Source organism: Anopheles ziemanni, chromosome 3 (genome assembly GCF_943734765.1).
Source record: "Anopheles ziemanni chromosome 3, idAnoZiCoDA_A2_x.2, whole genome shotgun sequence".
NCBI lineage: Eukaryota > Metazoa > Arthropoda > Insecta > Diptera > Culicidae > Anopheles > Anopheles ziemanni.
Genome location: NC_080706.1, coordinates 27,088,681 through 27,110,878, shown reverse-complemented (window position 1 = coordinate 27,110,878; position 22,198 = coordinate 27,088,681). Strand labels below are relative to the sequence as shown.

General features: G+C 45.8%; 5 protein-coding genes across 5 annotated transcripts; all 5 read right to left on the bottom strand.

Annotated features, from left to right (window-relative positions):
• Positions 1-1,055: 1,055 nt before the first annotated feature.
• LOC131284440 (serine protease snake-like) lies at positions 1,056-2,222 on the bottom strand. The gene is made up of 4 exons (XM_058313299.1): positions 2,147-2,222; positions 2,057-2,077; positions 1,463-1,978; positions 1,056-1,387 (listed from the first exon to the last, which is right to left on the bottom strand). Exons 1-4 carry the CDS (start codon positions 2,220-2,222, stop codon positions 1,056-1,058), a joined length of 945 nt encoding a protein of 314 aa, XP_058169282.1.
• Positions 2,223-4,671: 2,449 nt separating this feature from the next.
• On the bottom strand, positions 4,672-5,412 carry LOC131284439 (myelin transcription factor 1-like protein). The gene has a single exon (XM_058313298.1). It carries the CDS (start codon positions 5,410-5,412, stop codon positions 4,672-4,674), a length of 741 nt encoding a protein of 246 aa, XP_058169281.1.
• Positions 5,413-7,043: 1,631 nt separating this feature from the next.
• On the bottom strand, positions 7,044-14,866 carry LOC131287606 (C-type lectin 37Da-like). The gene is made up of 3 exons (XM_058316670.1): positions 14,818-14,866; positions 7,291-7,657; positions 7,044-7,200 (listed from the first exon to the last, which is right to left on the bottom strand). Exons 1-3 carry the CDS (start codon positions 14,864-14,866, stop codon positions 7,044-7,046), a joined length of 573 nt encoding a protein of 190 aa, XP_058172653.1.
• Positions 14,867-18,741: 3,875 nt separating this feature from the next.
• LOC131284438 (serine protease snake-like) lies at positions 18,742-19,895 on the bottom strand. Its single transcript, XM_058313296.1, has 4 exons — positions 19,829-19,895; positions 19,730-19,750; positions 19,132-19,641; positions 18,742-19,073 (listed from the first exon to the last, which is right to left on the bottom strand). The coding sequence occupies exons 1-4, from the start codon at positions 19,893-19,895 to the stop codon at positions 18,742-18,744; spliced, it is 930 nt and encodes a 309-aa protein (XP_058169279.1).
• Positions 19,896-20,838: 943 nt separating this feature from the next.
• Positions 20,839-21,985, bottom strand: LOC131284437 (serine protease snake-like). The gene is made up of 4 exons (XM_058313295.1): positions 21,919-21,985; positions 21,820-21,840; positions 21,234-21,734; positions 20,839-21,170 (listed from the first exon to the last, which is right to left on the bottom strand). The coding sequence occupies exons 1-4, from the start codon at positions 21,983-21,985 to the stop codon at positions 20,839-20,841; spliced, it is 921 nt and encodes a 306-aa protein (XP_058169278.1).
• Positions 21,986-22,198: the final 213 nt, after the last annotated feature.

Sequence of the window (22,198 nt, the reverse complement as noted above, 5' to 3'; positions counted from 1 at the left end):
TAGCTCTTGCGAATGCAGGATTTTAATGATCGTTTGACTTGCACGAGAACGTTATCACCCCAAGTCCTTGCTGGAAATTCAGAATACCGCCTTATCACGGTTCGTGAGAGCATATTCATGTCAAATATTCAACGATTCTGTTTGCTGGAACTTTTTTGAGACTAGTCGAAGAAGGAAGTTAACACTTTGTAGTCCAATACATTGAAGCAGGGGTCGGGAAAGTCCGGCCCACTAGCTAAATTCATGCTGTTGTGAAAACAACGATCCGATAGGTGCCAGTTTAAATTGAACCGGTTGGAGCCGTCAACAGAAAGCAGTTGCAGTGGTGAGAAGCTGCGTCCGCTAGCTGGTCAGGGACCGTAGGGTCCATCCAAGAAAGAGACGACCAGCTGACGGGCGCGTCTGATAAAATGATAAAAGGGGCTCAAGCCGGGACACGGGTCTTTTTCGGTCAAATTAACAGAAAAACACGTGTAAATTTTATAGTGTTCGGGATCCGAGATTGGATAAAATAAAAAGAGGACGAATGCTTACAAAAGCGTGTTTCGATAAGTACAAAGGAGAAAGAAAAACTGTTGGCCGTAAAACTGTTGCAGGACGCAACACATGCCGTTAGAAAATTGTAGTGCAACATATGAAACAAGAAAAACATCTCAGTTCTTGTCTAGTTTGATCACGATTTTACAATCGTTTTTACTTAAAAACTTACGTTAAACTATTAAACGATGTACTCAATAGCAGGTGACTTCCTCATCTGCTTATATAAGACTTTTTCGATCAGGTTTTTTTCATTGATAATGCTAAAACTTCACAGTTTAATAAATCTTGTCTTGAGTGCAGCATCAAATTAATATGTTTATTTTTTATCGAGAATTCGAGCAATAGAACCTTCTAAACCATTACGAAACAAAACATGCTCACAGTATTCAAAACGTTTAGAAGATAAGCTGCTTTAATTACTGAGCGTATGTCAGTAAAATCACGTGTAGTCATCCAATCCTATGGTAAGTTATGTTTATTGTGTTTTGCAACGTTCATTACTTTTAACATACTGATTACTGCGGCCAAACAATTTTCTCGATCCAATCAAGATAGAATGCCACATTCGTATAGATGGCTATGGAGGTACCTACTCCACAAGCAGTACCGGTCGATGTCACACCAACGATGTTATAGATACAGCTTCTAGGCTCCGTTATCACTTGGAGTGGTCCACCTGAGTCGCCTTGGCATGTGTCCTTACCTCCGACAATGCTTCCCACACAGAGCTGACCATCACTCATTCCGTGACGGAGCTTGCGAATTCCTTTATATTTTCGTTGGCATTCGGCCGATGGAAACAGATCCAACTTCACCTTCATCATATAAGACGACAATTCAAAGGTACCTACGGAAGCACATTGCATCGAAGTTATTCAAACGAGAAAGCGCACATGTTTGGGGAATCCTGCCAAGTCATTACCTTCCCCCAACCTTCCAAAACCCGTTGCGATGAAACTGCTCGTATTAAGGACAGGCTCCGTCCAAAGACAGGCCGGACGAATAAATTTCGAGAAGAGTACAGTTTCATTTAGCCGAATGAGTGCGATGTCGTGGTAGGCCATAATGTTCGAATAGTTCGGGTGGCGGATGATCTCTGCGATACCGAAGTCGACCTGATTGACAGAGTCTTCCGTAAGGTCGTACACACCCAACCTAACCAACGTCGCATTGGCAAAGCTGAAACAATGTGCTGCCGTCAGAATAAATCGATTTGATATCAGAGAGCCACCACAGCTGAAACTGTAACTTCCATCGTCTTGGGGAAAGCCGAGGATAGCATGGTGAGGATATTCACCATACACGGCTCTTTCTCCTCCCACTATCAGATCAACTACGTTCGAGCAGTTTTTCACTTTGTAGTACAAAGCCATCGGTTTAAGACTAAGGGTCATGATGCCACTCATCGATGATATTATTTCTTTGTATGCGTCACATTCTAAAAACATACAACAAACGGAATCACATTAGCCATACGAATAACCTTTTAGGCAAGAACTTGTACCGCGCAACTTACTCAGTTCGGATATTCTTTTCCCTGGAACAATGAAAGCAAAGTCAAGCAAAGTTTAGAGAGGAAAAACTATAACTTTCACCCATTTCTTACCTGAAACAGCACGAAACGATAACACCACTACACCTAACAAGACCGCCAAAAACGAAACTTTCTTCTGAATCAACATATTAGCTATAACCGTGCTTCGAAACAGAATGGCTGGCGGATGCTCTCTGATGTATATCCGAGGTTAGCTCTTGCAAATGCAAGATTGTAATGAACGTTTGACTTGCATGACAACACTATCACCCCAGTCCTTGCTTCAAACTCAGAATACCGTCTTATCACGGTTCGTGAGAGCAAATTTGAACGTTCTTGCGACTACTCGAAGAAGGAAGTTAACGCTTTGTACTCTAATAAATTGAAGCAGGGGTCGGGAAAGTCCGGCCCTCCAGCTAAATTCATGCGGTCCGTTAGAGAATTGTAGTATTAAATTGTATAAAACAAAAACCGTCTCAATTCTTCTCTGGTTTGATCGCGATTTTACAATTGTTTCCTAAAATCTTCGGTTTAAGCTATTGAACGAGGTATTCAATAGCAGGTGACTTCCTCGCGCTAAAACTTTTTCGATCAAATTTGTATTATTGATTGTTCTAAAATTTCACAGTCTGTTAAATTTTGTCTTGCGTCCAGCATCAATTTAACACTCTGACGTCCGGATACACGCATAGATGTAATGGCTGTCTCCTGACACGCACCACAGATTACCGGAAGTAAAAAATTATCAAATGGAAAGTATACAAACTTCACAGGGCGCGTTGCTGGTCGAACGTAAATTCTAATAAAGATTGAAAAATAATGATCAAATAGGGCGGCCAGATACGGAGGAACTAGTGCAAACGCGCCGGTCGTAAAGGGTTGCGACACCGTGAATTGTGCGTACGTCAAAGTGTTAATATGTTTATTTTTCATTACCAATATAATCTTCGACACCTTTACGAAACAAAATATGGTACGCGATATTCAAGACGTCTAGAAGCGGAATCATTTCAATTACTGAGAGTACGGCTAAAAAAGCATTCTGAAGTGAAGTTATTTAAGCAGAGTATTTATTTTCAGCAGAATAAAAGAGATTAGTAACAGATACGATGAACAAACAGTTGAAAAGGTACAAAATGACTTTTTCATCATCAGCCCGTTTCCAGGAAACTTGTGCCGACCCCTGCATTGAAGCATCATCTCTCGTTATCAATTGCCTTCATACTTCGTTACTCTAGGAATGCCGACCTCAAACACATACCAAGTCAGTAGATTGTTGATTACTGTTTGGCATCAGCCAAAAATCCTATGACTACGTAGCTCAAAAAAGATCCCCTTGCAAAGTGAATCTTTTATTCGTCGTTGTTAGCTTTATAGTACCGAGGATGGCGTTGAAAAGAGCTCTGATTTGTTGCACGATCGTGCTATGGTGGTATTTATACGAAATGCAAGGTAAAGGTACCCTTAATTTACTGGGTTTTGGAACAGTTTGGTATGTAATTTGTTTTCGTAATATCTCAAGATGGAAGCCCTCTTGAAAAACTAGCTGGAAGTCATCTTGGATTGGTTAGTTGTTCGGAAACTTTCTATTCACCTGGTCTTTAGAATCTACTGCATCTATAAAAATTGAATGTTTATTCGGACGGTTTTTTTCTTTCATTACTATATCAAACATTCAACTCCTTCTTAACGTTTGTCTGAATCATGTAGCCACTTTTTTTGTACAAAATGTTACTCTTTATTCATGCATACTCTGTTCCATTTCTCGATCGAAGTACAAAAAATAAAGACGTGTCTTCAACCTGGCATCGGTTTCACTTCGCTCCTCGTCTTGTCTTACAATGATCTCTCTCCTTCATGTTCTGTTTTGAAATCACAAGAATTCTAGCACACTTACACTAACGCTCATATTGTGTTACTTGCTTACACTTAACCTTATCATCCCTCTGAGGGGGTTTTGTGGGAATAGGATTTCGTCGGAATACGTTCGAGTCGTGCTCTTTGTCGGAGAGTCCAGTACGAACGCTAGGGAGCTGGACGAACGCTTTAAAATACTTTTTTCCAATTTGTTAACCGTTTCGGTGTGTGTCTTCTGAACGGTTGCACCCTTTCCGAGAAAGATGAAATGAAGGGTCTGAGAGAACTTATCATCCGAAAGTATGAGACTCGACCCGTTACCGAAAATCTGGATACGATTGGAAATGTAATGAAGGTATGATGACGACAAATGATGACCGTAATGATAATGACCTCATGATTAGGGTACTGGATATATGTGATGCTACTGGTTCTCTCGAGAAGTCTATTTTCCTATCCCTCCAGACGTGGAATCGCAGTTATTCCAACATCCGGAGGCAGTGTAGGATGTCGTCCTCAGAGAGAACCTTTCCTTCATGGTGATGATTACGAGGGGATCCTTATGAGGTAAACTAGTTGTCCAGTGAACGGACGTGAACAATGCAGCATGAATGGTTTAAATGCGACGTTAAAAACATAGTTAGGACAACACCATCCTAAACCCTACCGAAATACCGTGTAAAACAACTGTCTATCATCATCTCCAGCTTGCTTTCTGCTCGCGTTCACCCCAGCTCGGTTTATCTCTGTGCATGGCTGAGTGGTTCCCCTAGGACGCGCATCGTGTTGGCATATGACGAATCGATCTGCGGCACCACCTTCTCCGCGGGGCGAATGTTTTTGATCAGATCAGAAAGCGATAGGAAACTCTGACGGCTGTCGACACGTAGCTCCCGATCGGCTCCGGCCCCACCGGACAGCTGCTCGATCTCCTTCGTGATTTGCTTCAGCTTCTGCTCGACCGGAATGTCCTCGGGAAGGCCGGCAGAAACCGCGTCCGTATCCTGGCCGGCAGCGAGAGCCTGCTGGTGATGAAGATCGGCCGCCTGCTCTTCCTCGTCGTCGGCCTCATCCTGCTCCTCATGATCTTCCTCCTCATCGTGGTGTTCGTGCCCCTCGTGTTCGTCCTCGATGGCATCGATGCTGCTGGCGTTACCACTGCTGCGACCGACAACGTTTTCCTCATCGTCCTCCTCCAGCTCGTCGTGCAGCTGCTCGTCCTCGTCGTCGTGTTCCGCCTGGTCCTGCTCTTCGTCATGCTCCTCCTCGGCGGTGTTATCTTGCTGCTGTTGCTGGACAACCGGACGGCGGGTACGATCCTGCTCCAGGATGTCACCGTTCAACAGGGACGCCAGGGGTGACGTCGGTTCACTGCTCAGTGAAGATGCAGTGGTCGAGCCGAGTGTGGACGTGAACTGGCGGGCTTCGGCTGCTGTAGTGGCCGCTTCAGTGGTGGTAGAGGTCGTCGTTGTCGTTGTCATGGCAGCGAGTGTGGTGTACAGTGACGTACTTGTTGACGTTTGAATCGGGCGACTATAATCCAGCGAGACAGACAAGCGGAAAGAAAAGTGTAAAACATTTATTCAACTTTTTAACGACATGACATTTCGTATAAAATAAAATAAAACGACTTCACGAAACCACTACCGCACCAGCAAATACCGTAGACATACACCAACGTGATCGCATAAGATCCTGCTAACTGTACTGCCCTCTGCCTTGTAGCTTGTACAAAAAAGATTTATTTTCTTCGTTCTAGCCTAACTACTCCAAATCTTAAGCTTTAATGTGCGTTGCAAGTGATCGATAAGGTAAGTGAATTCGTGTACTGGTTTTCATGTGCAGAAACCAGAGTTTGTTTGCTTTTATTTCAATTATTTTACGTGAAATGAACTAACTCCAAACCACCAGCCAAATGTTAATGCAGATTAATAGGACGGATAGAAAATGGGATGAGGTTTTAATAACTACAGGTTACTTTTTCCATATAGAAGCGTTTTTGTTTTTTTTTTCTCAGATGGTTCCTAATTCACGCTTAGAAACCGATTTGCCGGAATTTGCAAATCTTATGTAACATTGGTCAGATGTTGGTAACTTCAAAACAAACAGAATCGAATAAATTTACAAGCTATTAAACTATCCAATCGGAACAGTCAACAGTCCCGAAACCGTTATTATTACATTGAAATAAAAAGCATGGACTCATAAACGCGTTTCTGATTGTGAAATTAAACGAAAAAGAGTAATAACTAGCGGGTGTAACGTAGTGGAGTATAACATTTTAGTGGAAAGCGCAAACCGAAGCATTAGATAAAAGAACAACTTAACATTAAGATGGTGGAAAGGACGTTAGCTCACCTACGGCACGGTACCGTTTTGAAACGGGGTTTCTCATTTTTCTGGTTTATTTCATTGCTGCGCTTCGCTATCACGTGCAAAACGAGAAGCTTCTGCCTCGGCACTTTTGCATTTTGGCAACCTTCAATCGGAAACCACCTTTGCTTGAAGTGTACCGTGGGGTGTCTTGTACGTCGAATTGGGAAAGCTCCACAACAAAACGAATCTTTAGATCCGCCAAAATATGTTTCCCTTTGCTACTGTTCATCAATCAACGCCACATTTGCATAATCCAGAGATTTCGTTATAGAAGCATCGAGGTAGAGGGAGCACGAGGGAGACTTTGTTTACCGGACACCATGAACAACGTTTCGGGCAATTTTTCCTAGGGGCTGCGGTGCAAATTGTTTGCTTTTGTTGCGCTCTTCTCCAGGACTATTATTCTAACAAATTGATGGCGTTGTACATTTTGAGTGAATTTTCCTTTCGCCGGACAGTTGCTCCGCCTGTCGGTTTGCTCGCTTGCCGCCCATCGCATGCGTTACACGTTTTTCGGTCGCGTCCACACATTACTGTCATAGTCTCACAAGGATCGAGGTCTAGTTTCTGGCGCATTTTGGTCAATTTTCGTTTGGGTAAAGGGGGCGCGTTACAGGTCATTTAGTAAACTGATGCAGGTTCAGGTGTGTTTGGGGAAAGGTTGGGAAATTCTAGGGTGGGAAGATATGAGTTCTTGGCGCTCTGTGTCTTCGGCGGTCAGTCAGTCAGGCAATATTTACCCCTGCGCGGACGAAACCGGAATGCTACCATAGTTGTAGTAGTAGCATCGCGTCTGCTCGCAGATAAAGTCTTTCACCGCCGAGCAGTCCTCCGGCGCCCACCGTAGGCTCGGGGCCTTCAGGTGCACGCAACCCTTCTGCAGGCCGCTGCTGCTGTTGAGGTAAAAAGATAGAAAACGAAGGTTAGACAACCGGAGTTCCGTTGAACGTGGACTGCGTTCTGATAGCAGGGCCACTACCAACCTGTCGCGGGCGGTGCGCTGCGGTGAGGTGTTGCTGTTGTGGTCCAGCGGGTCCATTCCGACGGTTTCGGGCGACTTCTCGAAGTAGTCGAACGTGGCGTTGAACGGCAGACCGGTGCTCATCCAGAGGAACATGCCCGTGCCGAGCCGGTTGCCGGACGTCCAGAAGTTGTACTTGCCGTAGCCAGCGTTCTGCAGGTACTCGGTCATCGACTCCACCTTCTCCTTCGTCTCGAACGACGCCAGCTGCAGTCCGAGCGAGCGGCAGTACTGGTACGCGAGGAAGTAGTTCAACTCCGGCGAGTACGGGTTCATCCGGCTAATGAAATACTGCACACCGTCCAGCTGGATGGTGGTGATCCGTTGGCCTGTTCGAACGAAGAGCGAAGAAGGACGATTGCGTTAGTCAAATTGCACTGCACGGGAACAGCAGGGTGCCGACTGGAAATCTATATACTCATGCTCCCCGCTCAGGAGCAGAACACGCCGATCTCTGATAGCGACACAACGCGTTGTGCCCAGCGGGAGTGTTCGCTTAGGTAAACTGTGGCAAATGCCGTTATCGTTAGGCACTAGATATTGCATAATATTTCATTACGTCCATCAAAACCACCAACACATGTGGCTTCAAAGCCACAACGGATATCAGCTGTTTGCCAGCGGGAAATTGGAAGAGTATGATGTCCTTAAAGCTGTCTCCCTACCCACTCGTCAAGCAGATGACGTTATCGTGTAAACTCCTGTGTGTATCCGGGATATTACTGCTTTCGCATACCATAGTTTCGTCTATTGTCTACATCCACTGGTTTTGGGGCTGTCGTCATCATACGATATTATATTATATTTATCCGCTTCGGGGAATATCGCCAGGTACCGGAAGAGGAGAAGGCACACGCACACAGCGGTTAAGCAGCTGAGCTTTCATTCTCAGACAGTTGCCTCGATGGAGAAATGCCATCGCGGGTGGAAACTTAATCTTTCCATTCTTAACGCTAGTCAAAACGTGCGGCGCTGCACATCCGACGAGCGCTTAATCAAGTGGTCGTAATCGGATTGTTGCAGGGATAGAGGCCCTTCAACGAACGAGGATTACTGTTGGTATGCCAAACGGGACTACATCCCGCGACCCACACACAGACTAGTAGGGATGGTGAGTTCTCCAGCCTCATCCGATATCAAAGCCGTCAGTAGTCAATATGAAAAAAAGAAAACCAAAATTATTAAAATTGTTTTTCGCTCATTTCTTCCGTGCAACATCCGCCGAATGGGAGGATGATATTGGATTTTCGCCTTTCTAGGAAGAACGCCATGGCGCCAGTTGGACGCGCCCCATCGCTTGCGAGCGACAAAATCTGTAAACAATCGCGCGTGATGCTCTATGTTTAGAATATGGGGATAACAATATCAATTTCTGCGCAACCGAATGTTCCGGGATTGAGCACCATCTGATAGAGATGCCGGGCATTACGCTCCAATAAACCCAACACGCAAAAGCACCAGTTGCCAACTATGGAAACAGCACAAACATTGATTTCGGAAACCGAGACGCTATTCTCCGGCGAGGAGCAAATATTATGTGTCAACTGTTGTCCATTTTTTCCCCTGTTCATTGCCCACGGTTTTATATCCGATGTGCAATCATTTGGTCAGAATAACTAGGAATCACATGCTGGCTGCACGTTGATAATGGAAAATCGATTTTCTGGACGTGGGCGCACGCGAAAACTGTCCCTCGTCCTAGGTCACCCGTAATGTTTACAATATGGGAGACAGTTGTTTAGTTAAATATAAATTATTTTTAAACGGTTTTGTTAGTAAGCATGTGGTTTTAATCATAAAAATACTCTTCAATTTCTTCTACTCAAGAGCGAATGTGTTTAAGTATTATCCAAATAAATAACGACCATTGGTAAGCCAACAAATCCACCGTGGGAAAATGATGAATGGAACATTTTGGCACAAAATGTTCTTTTCACCCGTCTCCATCTTCGATTTCCAAATTCAAAGCAGACAATAGGAGTGGTCGTCCAGACGAAACGGTTCCGTTTTCCAATGAACGAACACAACAGTATATAGGACGATAATAAAGGGAACCGCAATAAAATAAATACGCCTTAAGCCACCGCTTCCAGACAGTGTCCTTCATAAACTGCTGAGTCCTGATGGTACAGATGATTTATGTGCCACCATCAAGGGCTCCATATTATTACCTTCCAAACCATTTCCTTTGATGGAAATAAATTGGAAATTGATTCGCGTGAAGACTGTTATTAAAAATTTTATCAACCAGTTTAGGCTTCAGAAAAAAATAACTGGTATAGAAAATAAAATTTGAGTGTAAATAACACGAACGTATTTAAGATTTAACACAATTTTGATAGCTACCTGCCGATTGGTCGATAAAGGAATATCGAATAAAAACGTCGTAATATGATAAAACGTCGTTCTATTTGATATGATAAAATCTCTAAATCCTATCCTGTTGAAAACACGAATGATAGCACAGTGGAAAATATGTAATCCATGAAGACTTTTACCGAAAGAAATGCTTATCTTCTGTCGGAAATAAATTGAAATTTGATTTAGCAATGTTTTGGATAGCTTTACCACGCCAGACACCACTCCCGAAGGTTTCACCCTTCACAAAACCGCCATTCGATGGAAAGAAAAACAGTAACAGATCTATCGCTTCCAATCGGTTTTATCCCGTTCCAGGTCTCGGTACATCCGTTGCTATGCGTGCGACAGCACAAAAAAAGGGATGCACGAACGCACGCAAAGTACGCCCACGGCTGGCAGGAGGGCAAACCCAACGACGGGCAAAGCCATCGTCGTTTAAAGGCACGACCGCAAAGTATACATCGCACCCTGAAGGCTTCATGAATTATGGAAACATTACGCCCGTACGGTGTAGATCATCGTTCGCGGGCGGGAAAGAGATCGAATGGTTGTGGGGTGGGAAAGTAAAACGATCATTTCCGGTTTCCCGTAGGCCATCCATCCGGTTCGTTCCCTTTTCGCGCTATCCGTGTCGAATCAGCGCTCCTTCACGCACGCCTACTTATTGCCGAAAGAATTTGATATCACTTTGGTCTTTTCTGCTGTTTTATTTGATTTTATCTTCATTTATTTGAAGGGAAAACCCAATCCATCACAGCACGTTCTTTTCGTTCTCCGAAGAAGGAAGATTTATTGTTCTATGTTGTTTCACCAAAGGGAAAATAATATTTCGGACGGACTTTCTGTTCGGTGACTGGAAAAGACACACGCTCGAACAGTGTGACCCACTCATCATCCTCCCGCGTCCAGGTCAGCTTGGAAAGCGGTGTGGAGAGAAAGGATGTCAAGAGATTCAGCGTTCATTGCGCTTGACTGGGAATTAATCGAATCGTCATCGAGGATTCTAACGGATTAAAAGAAGAAAAAGTTGGTCTAACGTCTAACGGTAAACCAAACCAGACAGGCAGCCTTTTCCCCAATGGGGGGGCATTTCGGTTTCAAGTGTTCCGATTTCCCGGTGGCGGGTTTATTTATCCCCTCACGTGACGTGAGGCCGCATTCGTCTCCCCCCCGGGGCAGACGACCCGCCCAGGAACCGGTTCACGCCCGGGGGACCAAAACAAACTCCGAGCCAAACGCTGAGAATAAAATGTCGAAAGCTGACCGGGATATGAAACGATTCGTACGCCATGTATGCGCTAAGCAAAGTGGGCTCCATCACATCACTGGTTCTACTTTTCAATCGCCATTAAGCCGTGCGGCAAATGCATGCCCAAAGCAAACGTTCTTTAGGGTAGGAAGTTTCGGCTTTCGGTCGAACGAAAACGGCGTGCATGGGTTCTATGCTATGCCAGGTTTCTTTTCCTAACATCCCGCCAAATCGTCGCCACGTCCGACAAAGTCGCCAACCGCCGGTAATGGCAATGTACAGTTGCGTTTTATTGACTCAACTGTGCGCCGGGAATTTCTAATGAGCCCGCTGGGACGCGCCACCAGGCCAAGCCAGGGCAAAACGGGGACATTTAGCCCAGTAGCTTCCAATGGAGCTGGAACCATTTGGGATTGGTTGGAGCTTGCCTTTTTGTTGTCGTTTTCTTTCCTCCAGCTCGCGGAATGGGAGAAATATGCGGGCTGCATGGAAAACGCACTTCAGCATCAGTAGGAACCGGCAGCTTTGCGGTCGGAAAATGTGGCCCGCTTGTCGGGAGCTAGTGTGCGGTATGGCTCTTACAGGTGGCTGTGCAAATTGTGCGCCGAATTGTGTCGCAATCGGGCGACCCCAAAAAAGCCTTCTGTTAAGTCCCACACCGTTAACGGTTTTATGGAAGGCATTCCCGCATCGGTTTGTTCCACCCGAGCTTGTTTTTCAGCGCGCGGTTGAAAGCGTCAGAATAACGGGAAAATTGCAATTTATATGTTTTTATGCTTCGAGATCTCGAAGCGTTCGAAACGATTAACAAACCGATGAATCCATTCGTTGGAATAAGAGAATATGGCGTTTTTTCCTCTTTTTTTTCCTGCACTTAACATCGTTATCTCCACTCCATTTGCCTTTGCTTGGGATGGTTCGTTTGGCTTTTTCCGGCCGAGTCAACTTATCCCCGGCTTGCGAAAAAAAAACAGCGGAGAGAAAAAAAGACATTCACATTCATTGCTAACGGATGTTTTATATTATTTTTATTTATTTTCTTCCCTTTTTTCCGTCCTGGGAAAATGTCATAAAAGCCTCCCGATAGGCCCTCCATATGCAAATGATCCGCTAGAACCGGCTTACCGGCATGCTGGCACAAGGCAGAAAGCTGGACAAAACCGGACGACGACCGTACCGGGTCGGGTCCAGACGAAACGGTTTTATTTGTGCCATCCTCTCCCTCTCCCCCTTCCTCATCCCTCCTACACCACCCGTTTCGTTTACCTTCACCGGGATTGGAGGCCCCGGAAAGTGGCTCCGGTGAGAACGGATCGACCCGAACGGGTTCTTCCCGAAAAGTTGATCGTAAAGCAAACAAGCCAAGCCGCACGCCGGCCATACCAACGTCGGCACGCCGCGCTAAGAAGGTCTCGGATCTGGCAGGAAATATAAACAAACCTTTGAGCACCAGATACAAATCGACCTATCGGAAACGCTCGGATCGGCTCCGGTGCGAACCGATGGGTTTGTAATGAATTTCGGAGGGATGCCGGTGATGATCACTGATATGGGAAAGATGCCCCGACGTGGATTTGGTTTGGCCGAACGGCGAATATTTGCCATGATGATTTATGTTTCCTTGTTCCAGTTTTTATCTTTCTGCTTTTTTTTGTCGGTCCTAATACTTGTGCTAAACTTGTGGGATCCGATGTGAAGCACCCATCGTTTCGGTTCTATCGTTTTGTTTGCCGTTGGACATAGATTTACCAGAGCTTATGTTGCAAACCTAAAACAAATAACCTTTTTTACCTTCGATATATTGGTTGCAAGCGAGACAGTCAAAGTAGAAAAGAAAGTCATCCAAAGGAAAACCTAATAAGATGCTAACCCATCGGTTAATATTAACTATTCCACGCTGCGCTAAACGGCTCCCTTTTTTGTAACTATCGCCGTGAGGTGGAAAAAGTTTTTAGTGCCATTCCATTAAGCGCAGAAAGCATCGTCCTGTCCGATAGCGGACGGGAAACGTCAATTAGATTACCGTTTTTGGACTTTCGCGCTTTGTTTCTTCTATTGCCCACCGCATCTTAATGATCGCCAGGTATCGGTGGTCGCATGTAATCAGCAACGAACTGTTGGTATGCAATTTGGCAACTTCCCGCGAGAATGGAAACGTTCGGTCGGTGGAAAACCGTTTGGCTAGATTGCGAAAGATTAAACGAGGAATCGACCACCGGGGGCGATTGACAGCAATTAGCATAACGCACGCCGTATGCAGCAAGTTGTTCCATTAGCTGAACGATTGTTGTGGGAGAAAGGAGAAGGGATTTTGAAAACTGATGCCAGCGATAGCATTAGTTTTCCTTTTTTTTTCTGGGACCACACGAAAGCTGGTAGAAGAACGGTCATGACGACAAGTGCAATTTTCATTAACTGCTCGACTGCTCGACGACTCGTGTGGTCCTCGCTTGATAAAGTTCTGCTGCCGTTTCGGGATGTTTGCTGTCAGAACGGAACACGGAAACCTCCGTACCGGAACTGCGAACTGTACCGCGGATGTAGCGCTTACAATGGACACTTTGCAGCGACGGTACGTACGGGAACCATTGTGGCCAGGTTTGATGCCTTCCGGCGCCCGACTTGGAGCTGCTCGTGCGGATGGAAATTTTAATTAACTTCACAATCGTTAACCATCGTCGTGTGGTGATTTCATTCCACCGGCCAATTCTTTCGTCCCTCCGCTGTGCTGAATTCGTCGTTGAACGTTGATTGACTTGGGTGTGTTGGTCACGACGACAACAACGATTGTGCCACCGTTTGGCGTGTGTTTCGTTCCTGTCCATGAGCGTAAGCAATAGAGCAGTTGAACGTCGGTTGAAAAGAACGGATCCATTTCCGTCCACTCCACACTACAAAGTGTGACGGTGGATAGGAGGAATGTATATCCTTTATGTTGCGCTTTCCTTTTTGTTTAATTAATGAGCTACAAATCGCGTACAAGACGAGCAAGATTGAATGGCCAAGTGCTGCCAACACCTAGAAGAGCCTTTCCATGCCGAACAGCGTCAAACAAATCATAGTTTCACAGCCAACCTCGATGCAGCCATTGTCAGACCAGCCTCATTTGCGATTCCGTACGCAACACACCAGCGTTCGGAAGAGACCACGGTCAGAGAAAGAAACTAAGATTCATTCTTTACACCTTTCCCCTCCACCTTATGGTCCACCTCCACAACCTGGGCATGTGTCCGTTTTGTGTTTAAAAAAGAATAAATTTAATTTCCGATGCCCGGCTCGCCGCACGGAGCCTCGCCGTCCCCGGAAATGGACGCACCGTAGAGAGCAGGGCGGACACGGCCGTAAGTGTGCGGCGGCATCGTAATGACTAACTTTAGCGACATCCGGCCAGCAAGAAACCGTTGCAGTTCTTCTCTGGCAGAACGGAAACTATTCCGCTCGGAGTCGGGACTGGTGCGGCGGATATGGAAATGTCTTGGCGTTCATTTCATTTCTTGTTAGGTTTTTTTTTGTATTTTTGTGGTAGTGTGGGGTATCAACTCCGCTCGGCATGATCGAAGAAAGGAGTGAAGAAAGTTTGTTTCAATCAGAAAAAGTCACTCCATATCGGGAAACATTGGTGTCAGAGAGGAATATAAAAGCCAAGAATAAAGTTGCGGCAAAGGACATGCCTGGACATTCAAGACGAATACCATGCAGGTTTTGTTCCATAGCCTTCATTTTTAGGTATGGAAATGGCATTTTTCTCCTTCCCTTAAATAGATCACTTCCTGGGAACTGTTCGAGGCACTAAGGTGCTTTTGTTCACTTTTTGCGAAACGGAGCCCTGTTTGAAAAGGAAACCAACACAACTGACACTTTTTATGAGTGAAGACTTACCTCCTGCGTACGCCAGCACAAACACGAGACACAAAATGATGGACTTCATTCTCTGGCGGTCGCTTCGTTACGCACAAGGGTTCAGTGGTCGAATGAGGTCCTCACGCGGGGCAAAATGATTCACTTCAGCGCACTTACGCGTTCGCTGTTTGGTTAGGTGCGCACACTGTTCGCTTCGGCCACACTAGTCGGTCGCAACACACCAGCACACCAGGGTTCGCCACAAAGCGCCTCAACTCGACTCTGCCAGCCACAGGTCACCGGGAACTTTCAACGCAACAGCAGGCGGAGCAGCACTAGAACGGAAAAGCGACCCGCTTCTTTGGACGATCTTGCACAACTGATCGTCGCTTGGCTCGAGCGGTCCCGGTTAACTCATTTCCGCCGAGGCGATCCCGGGCACGCGGGAGAAATGGGGAAACGGGAATGCTCGCGGCCCCGGGAGCACCCGCGGTTTGCCACCTTACCACAACCCCCTCCCCTTTCCTCGCCCCTCCACGACAAATGGGCGCGTATCTGCGCATCTTCTTCGCCCATGCGGCAGCCTGCTGGCGTCCCCGGACGTTTTCTCCCGCTCGTTTTATTGCTTTCCTGCATTCCGTTCGCTACCTGGCCTGCGGGCTGCGTCTTCTTTCTTTCTCTCTCTTTCCCTTTCGACCTCGCACGCCCGATCGCGAAGACGCGCCGCGAGAGTTCTGCACACCGGACAGGTCCATCCGTTTCCTTCTCAACCCTCACTCCGGTCGGGCAGCAGAAAACCCGACTCACCCGATCCTCGGCAGACGCGGTCATCACTTGCTCATCTTCGTCAGAAATCGACGAAAATGCTTCACTTTAGTTTCCTATCCTGCAAGATGCTGCCAAATCCGCAGCCTCCTTTTCGCTTGCAGCTTGGAGATTTTTCTTGAAGATCTCATCTCACTCACTGAAGTTCCAGATATTGATCACCTTCGCCACTCACTCATCGTTCCTCGGCCCGTTGAAGATGACTTCAGCTTTCCTTGACTTGCTTCCAGAACTTCGTCGATCTTTCCTTCCATTCTTCCTCTCACCTGGGCCACGATCAAGCGATCGCAACCTGAATCGTCCATGGAACGAAGGGCCAAAAGGAATGGACAAGTAGAGATGTGCTCTTTCTCTTTCTCTCCCCCCCCCCTTCCCCCTCGCTCCTTTGCCGACCGATCAACGCCACGGCGATTCCTTGAATCTCGGCCCATCCTTAGCGTCGGGATTGTTTTCCAGCTTGCCGTCTGCGGATCACCGTTTTTCTCCTCCACCAGACGGAAGATGTGTGTTTAAATGTATGTGTGTGTGTGAGTGTGTATAATTTACAGTGTGCATTTCGTGAGGTGGTGTTTTTGTGCCGTTTTTCTCGCTCAATCGTTGCCTCCATTTGTCTGTTCTTTTTTTATTCTCTCCTTCGTTCTCTAACGCAAGATTTTCGCTTTAGCTTGTTGACTTTTCTTTCGATAGTTTTCTTCTTGCCGACTGAAGCTTTTTTTTCGTCTTTTGTTCTTATATCTCTCTCCACATCTTAACTTCTTTAAGATTGCATTCGTTTTCTCTTTCTTTCCACCTTCCAGTGTTGTCTTTATTTATTTGTTTTTTTTTTCAAGTCTATCCCTTTTCCATCACCGTGTACAGGTTTAACTCCTCTGAACGCCTGCCTGTTGATTTCTATACCTGTTTGACATGCGGTGATTTTTTTCCGTTCTCGCCGAGTACGGTTGTAAAACAAACGCTGGCGCATCTTCCACCCTGAGGGATGCATTGGGCAGTTGGCCAGTCTCGAGATTCAGTTTAACCGCGATTTAGTTTCTTTAACGCACTGGCATGCTCCTTTTTGTGCACCAGCAAGATTTGTTCTTTAAATTGATGAGCTTGATTGCTCACTAACATGGGAGGTTTGAAACTCACTGAATTTGTTAGTCTCTGGTTATTTCACTACCAATCAAAGCCAAATATTTCCAACCCCATTAAATGAGCAACGTGAAATTTTATTAAATATTGGAATGTTTGTTTTTAACAAAAACAACCTCCTTACTACAGTGTGCTTCAAATTATAAACCTTTTACGTCAGAAGCTGCATTAAAAGTCGTAAAAGTAAGAGTAGAATTGACATTCTTGTTAGCTGCATGGCGGCACAAGACCAGCTTCCGGTGCAAGAGGAAGCATATCTACGGAACATTTCACCCGCAGATGGAACAAACTTACCCGCAAACACCGGAAACTAAAAGTGGCTAGAGATAAGGTAGGGGATCAAAAAAAGTGTGAACGTACGAAACGAATGCAAACGTGCACAAAGAATGGAACCGACGAAGCTGCATAAATCCACCGCCACGCCGGTGAAGCTGGAAAACTTCTCATGGAACCTTCAGCAAGTTCTGGCAGCACCAAAAAGCTTGGCCACGCCACCCCATGGCCGAGCTGATGTGCGGTGTGCGCGAGAGAATAAAATAAAAAGGCGACTTTATGTGGAAAACCAAAACAAACAACTAGAAAGCAAAGCATTAGCATTATCGTTATTGCGTTCTGGTGTGGTTGTGCCGTGAGTACCTCGGCAAAGATGCATTCTGGCCTCCGTGGCTGGCCCTCGTGCCCGGGACGAAAGTCAAGAGCTTTGCCGGCCAGCTTCTCGTCCGTTTCACTCCACAGGCGGTGGTGGTTTACGGTTTTTATCGGCAAACAATGCCTCTCGAAAGCAGTCGGGAGTCTGTGAAACCTTGCGGCATGGGTGAGGTTCACCATGTACGCGCTCGAAACATCAACAGCAAACATAGACTGGGCGATGATCATGCACGGTTCGGATGCCGTGAGTTCGTTTCTCCCGAAGTGAAGAGATTTCCGATGGTTGTATGCTAATTTGCGATGTTTAAGCTGCATTTTTGAACGAGGAATATTCTTTTCTTATTGCCTTAGATGCTTCATGTTTTTTTAAGAACCACTTCACTGAATGCATTTCCAAGTTTATTTTGTAATGTTGATCGTAGAATTATCTTTACTACCACACGAATGAAAATTTATATCCAACTTGATTTGATGTTTTAATAACCTGATATATAAGTTTTCCCCGTATCGTCATACCATCAGATTTAAAGAACATAACATACCTTAGGCACGGAGTCCTTCTTTTACTGTGTGCTCTTGTACATCGTCCAAGTGCTGTTCATTTCGGTTCACAATTTGCATACTTTATTATCGTCTTCATCCTCCAGTTCTGCACGATTCTACTGCCGAGGACACAAAACATATACATAAAAAAAAAACAGAACATTCCACTAAAGGCCGATCCCGTTAGCTTTCTTTCGAATTTATTGCGCAACAATGTCACATTTCTGTCGCGAAAGCCAACATCAGTCGGAACCAGTCGGGCGATGGCTGGGTGGAAAGAATGAAAGAAAATCGAACGGTCATCAGAACGCCGGCTCGTCGGGCCCGTTTCGATTCAAGATCGCGCGATCAGCGCGACCCAAAAACATCGCCCGATCACGATGGGGCGCAGAGCGATCATCAACCCCGTTTGTGGCCGAAGCGAATCCGGGTGAATTGGATTGGAAAACATTTACCGATGGAAGACCGTGCGAGGGTATGGTTGGGGATCTTTTGAAGAGAGCAAACATGAATTGTTCGCGATGGGCTTACTTTATTATTTCTTTTGAGGGATTTCGTCTTCCATGGCGGTCGATATGACGGACGGTGATGTTCAAAACTAATTTCAAAATAATACAATACCTAATAGATCATTCTCTCCAAATAATAGAAAAGGAATTGATTCGCCCCAAAAAAGTAAAGAAAAATGTTATATATAACAACACGTTTATTTGCTTAGAAATCGCTGGACAAATTTAATGGATGAGCTATTTCGGAAGCAACATTCAAGAAAAGGTCTCCGGTATCAAAGGTTTTGCCAGATCTGTCGGTGTTCTAGGCGCCCCAGACAATCTCCTCGATCCAATCCAGATACTTTTGAACCTTAGTGTAGGAAAACTTCAAATGATTTTCCTCACAGTCATTTCCAGAGGGCTCCACTCCGTACAGGCGGTAGACGGTTTTCGAATCCTTCTCAAGAGTTTGTAGCAAACCACCCATGTCTCCTTGGCAGGCCGATTTCCACTCAACGGGCGACTCCACACAGATGTGATTGTCGGTCAGACCGTCATCGAAATAGGTACTGTTCACAAATTCCGCGTCACATTCAGCATTAGGGACTACGTTCACGAGGAGCTTCGCCACGTGCGTATCATCCGAGTCGTTCACTGTCACAACAAAAACACATGAAAATTTCGTCCGGATATTAGGAGCTTTCCAACGTACCTGCCTTCCCCAGTGTAAACGAGGTTGCAGTGAATTTGTTCAGTTGCAGGGGACTTTCGTCCGTCCAGAGACAGGCCGGATAGATGTGGGAGGTGAAGTTGACCGGCTCTGTCAAAAGGTACAGCCCGATGTCGTCGTACGCCGATTGCAGTTTAAAGTTCGGATGCTGTATGAAGTTATCTGATCCATGTTTGATCTGTACCTCCGGTAGGGACGAGTTTTTCGTATAGTCGTGGCGCCCAAGAGAAACATACCCATCACTTATATCACCCACAGCCCAAATGCAGTGACCGGATACCAAAACGTAGTTTTCACTGATCAAAGCCCCACCGCAGCGGAGGATGAAACTCGGATCATCGTCGTCCTCGTAGAGCCACTGGCCGAGTCGGACCTGGTGCGGGAACTCGGCCTCCTTCGCAGGGACTCCGTTTATTTGCGTTACGAACTCGTTAGTACGGTCAACCGGCACGGGGTTAAGGGAGGCGATGGTCTTGATGTACTCCTGGCATTCTGTCGTGTGACCATGAATGTAGATGGAAAAAAGCTAAATGGTTAACCCATTGTTGGGTAAAGTGTACCGGATTTTCTAATCACTCACTTTGCTCGGCCACTCGAACACCTGCGATGTGTTACGAAAAGTTAGAATCTCATTACGACAAAGTTCCAAATCCCGGTGCATTAAGCACTAGAGTATTACCTTGCACTCCGCACAAGAAGCACCCTAAAACGATCGCACTAAACACCGCAACTCCTTTCGTCACCATCCTTGGGAAGATACTGCCACCAGGCGAACACCAGCAACGACGATTGAATGATCCACTTTAAGATGCGATCTTTTCGGGCCGGCGTTTTTATACGATTTTTGGTCGAAGCAAGACAAAACTCAGTTTTGCTCAAGGTCGTCTGAGGGCAATTCAATGCCAGTTTCGCTCGATCAAACCCCGGATCTTCTGGGCAACGTTTTCTTTCCCTTGTGTAGCATTGCCAGACCCAACCTGATAATAAATTTGCAAATGTTGCTTTTTGTTTTCTGCTATCAATTTCGTATTAAGGTAATGTGAGGCAATATGCACCACCGATGCGAAGTTTTTTAAATTTTTGTAATTAATTCGAGAATTATACCCTCCGTTTCTGTACATTTTGATTGAAAAGAAAAACAACATAATAAATCACCGAAGCTTGCTAAAGCATAATCTACAAAACCATTCTTTTCCATACGCCATTGAAAAATGTGGTGCAAAATAACCCGAGCTAAGGTACACCGTGTTCGAGCCCATCTAAATTTAAGCGACTGTTCTCTAAACACCGGCCAACCGTAAGTAAACATTTGACGTTCAACTGGATTCGTGAGCGCGAACTAAATAGATGCCAAACTCAGTTACCAACAACAGCAAGAGTAAACATGAATTGTTCGCGATGGGCTTACTTCATTGTTTCTTTTGCGGGATTTCATCTTCCATGGCGGTCGGTATGACTATTGTGATGTTCTATGAGAATTTCAAAATAATACAATACACAATACATCATTCTATCCAAATAATAGAAAAGGAATTGATTCGCCCCAAAAAAGTAAAGAAAAATGTTATATATAACCACACGTTTATTTGCTTAGCAATTGCTGGACAAATTCAATATATGAGCTATTTCGGAAGCAACATTCAAGAAAAGGTCTCCGGTATCAAAAGTTTCGCCAGATCTGTCGGTGTTCTAGGCGCCCCAGACAATCTCCTCGATCCAATCTAGATACTTTTGAACCTTAGTGTAGGAAAACTTCAAAGGATTTTCCGTACAGTCATTTCCACAGGTCTCCACTCCGTACAGGCGGTAGACCGTTTTCGAATCCTTCTCAAGAGTTTGAAGCAAACCACCCATGTCTCCTTGGCAGGCCGATTTCCACTCAACGGGCGACTCCACGCAGAGGTGGTTGTCGGTCAGACCGTCATCGAAATAGGTACTGTTCACATATACCGCGTCACATTCAGCATTGGGGATTACATTTACGAGGAGCTTCGCCACGTGCGTGTCATCCGTGTCGTTCTCTGTTACAATAAAAGCACATGAAAATTACGTCCGGAAATTAGGACCTAAGCTTTGCAACGTACCTAACTTCCCCAGTGTAAACGAGGTTGCAGTGAATTTGTTCAGTTGCAGGGGACTTTCGTCCGTCCAGAGACAGGCCGGATAGATGTGGGAGGTGAAGTTAACCGGCTCTGTCAAAAGGTACAGCCCGATGTCGTCGTACGCCGATTGCAGCTTAAAGTTCGGATGCTCTATAAAGTTATTTTTCCCATGTTGGATCTGTACCTCCGGTAGGGACGAGTTTTTCGTGTAGTCGTGGCGCCCAAGAGAAACATACTTATCACCCATAGCCCAAACGCAGTGACCGGACACTAAAACGTAGTTTTCACTGATCAGAGCTCCACTGCAGCGGACGATGAAACTCGGATCGTCGTAGTCCTCGTAGAACCACTGGCCGAGTCGGACCTGGTGCGGGAACTCGGCCTCCTTCGCAGGGACTCCGTTTATTTGCGTCACGAACTCGTTCGTCCGGTCAACCGGCACGGGGTTAAGGGAGGCGATGGTCTTGATGTACTCCTGGCATTCTGTCGTTTACCATGAATGTATGAAAAAAAGTTAAACGGTTAACCCTTGGTTGGGTAAAGTGTACCGGATTTTCTAATCACTCACTTTGTTCGGCCACTCGAACACCTGCGATGTGTTACGAAAAGTTAGAAATTCATTACGACAAAGTTCCAAATCCCGGTGCATTAAGCACTAGAGTATTACCTTGCACTCCGCACAAGAAGCACCCTAAAACGATCGCACTAAACACCGCAACTCCTTTCGTCACCATCCTTGGGAAGATACTGCCGCCAGGCGAACACCAGCAACGACGATTGAATGATCCACTTTAAGATGCGATCTTTTCGGGCCGGCTTTTTTATACGATTTTTGGTCGAAGCAAGACAAAACTCAGTTTTGCTTAAGGTCGTCTGAGGGCAATTCAATGCCAGTTTCGCCCGATCAAACCCCGGATCTTCTGGACAGCGTTTTCTTTCTCTTGTGT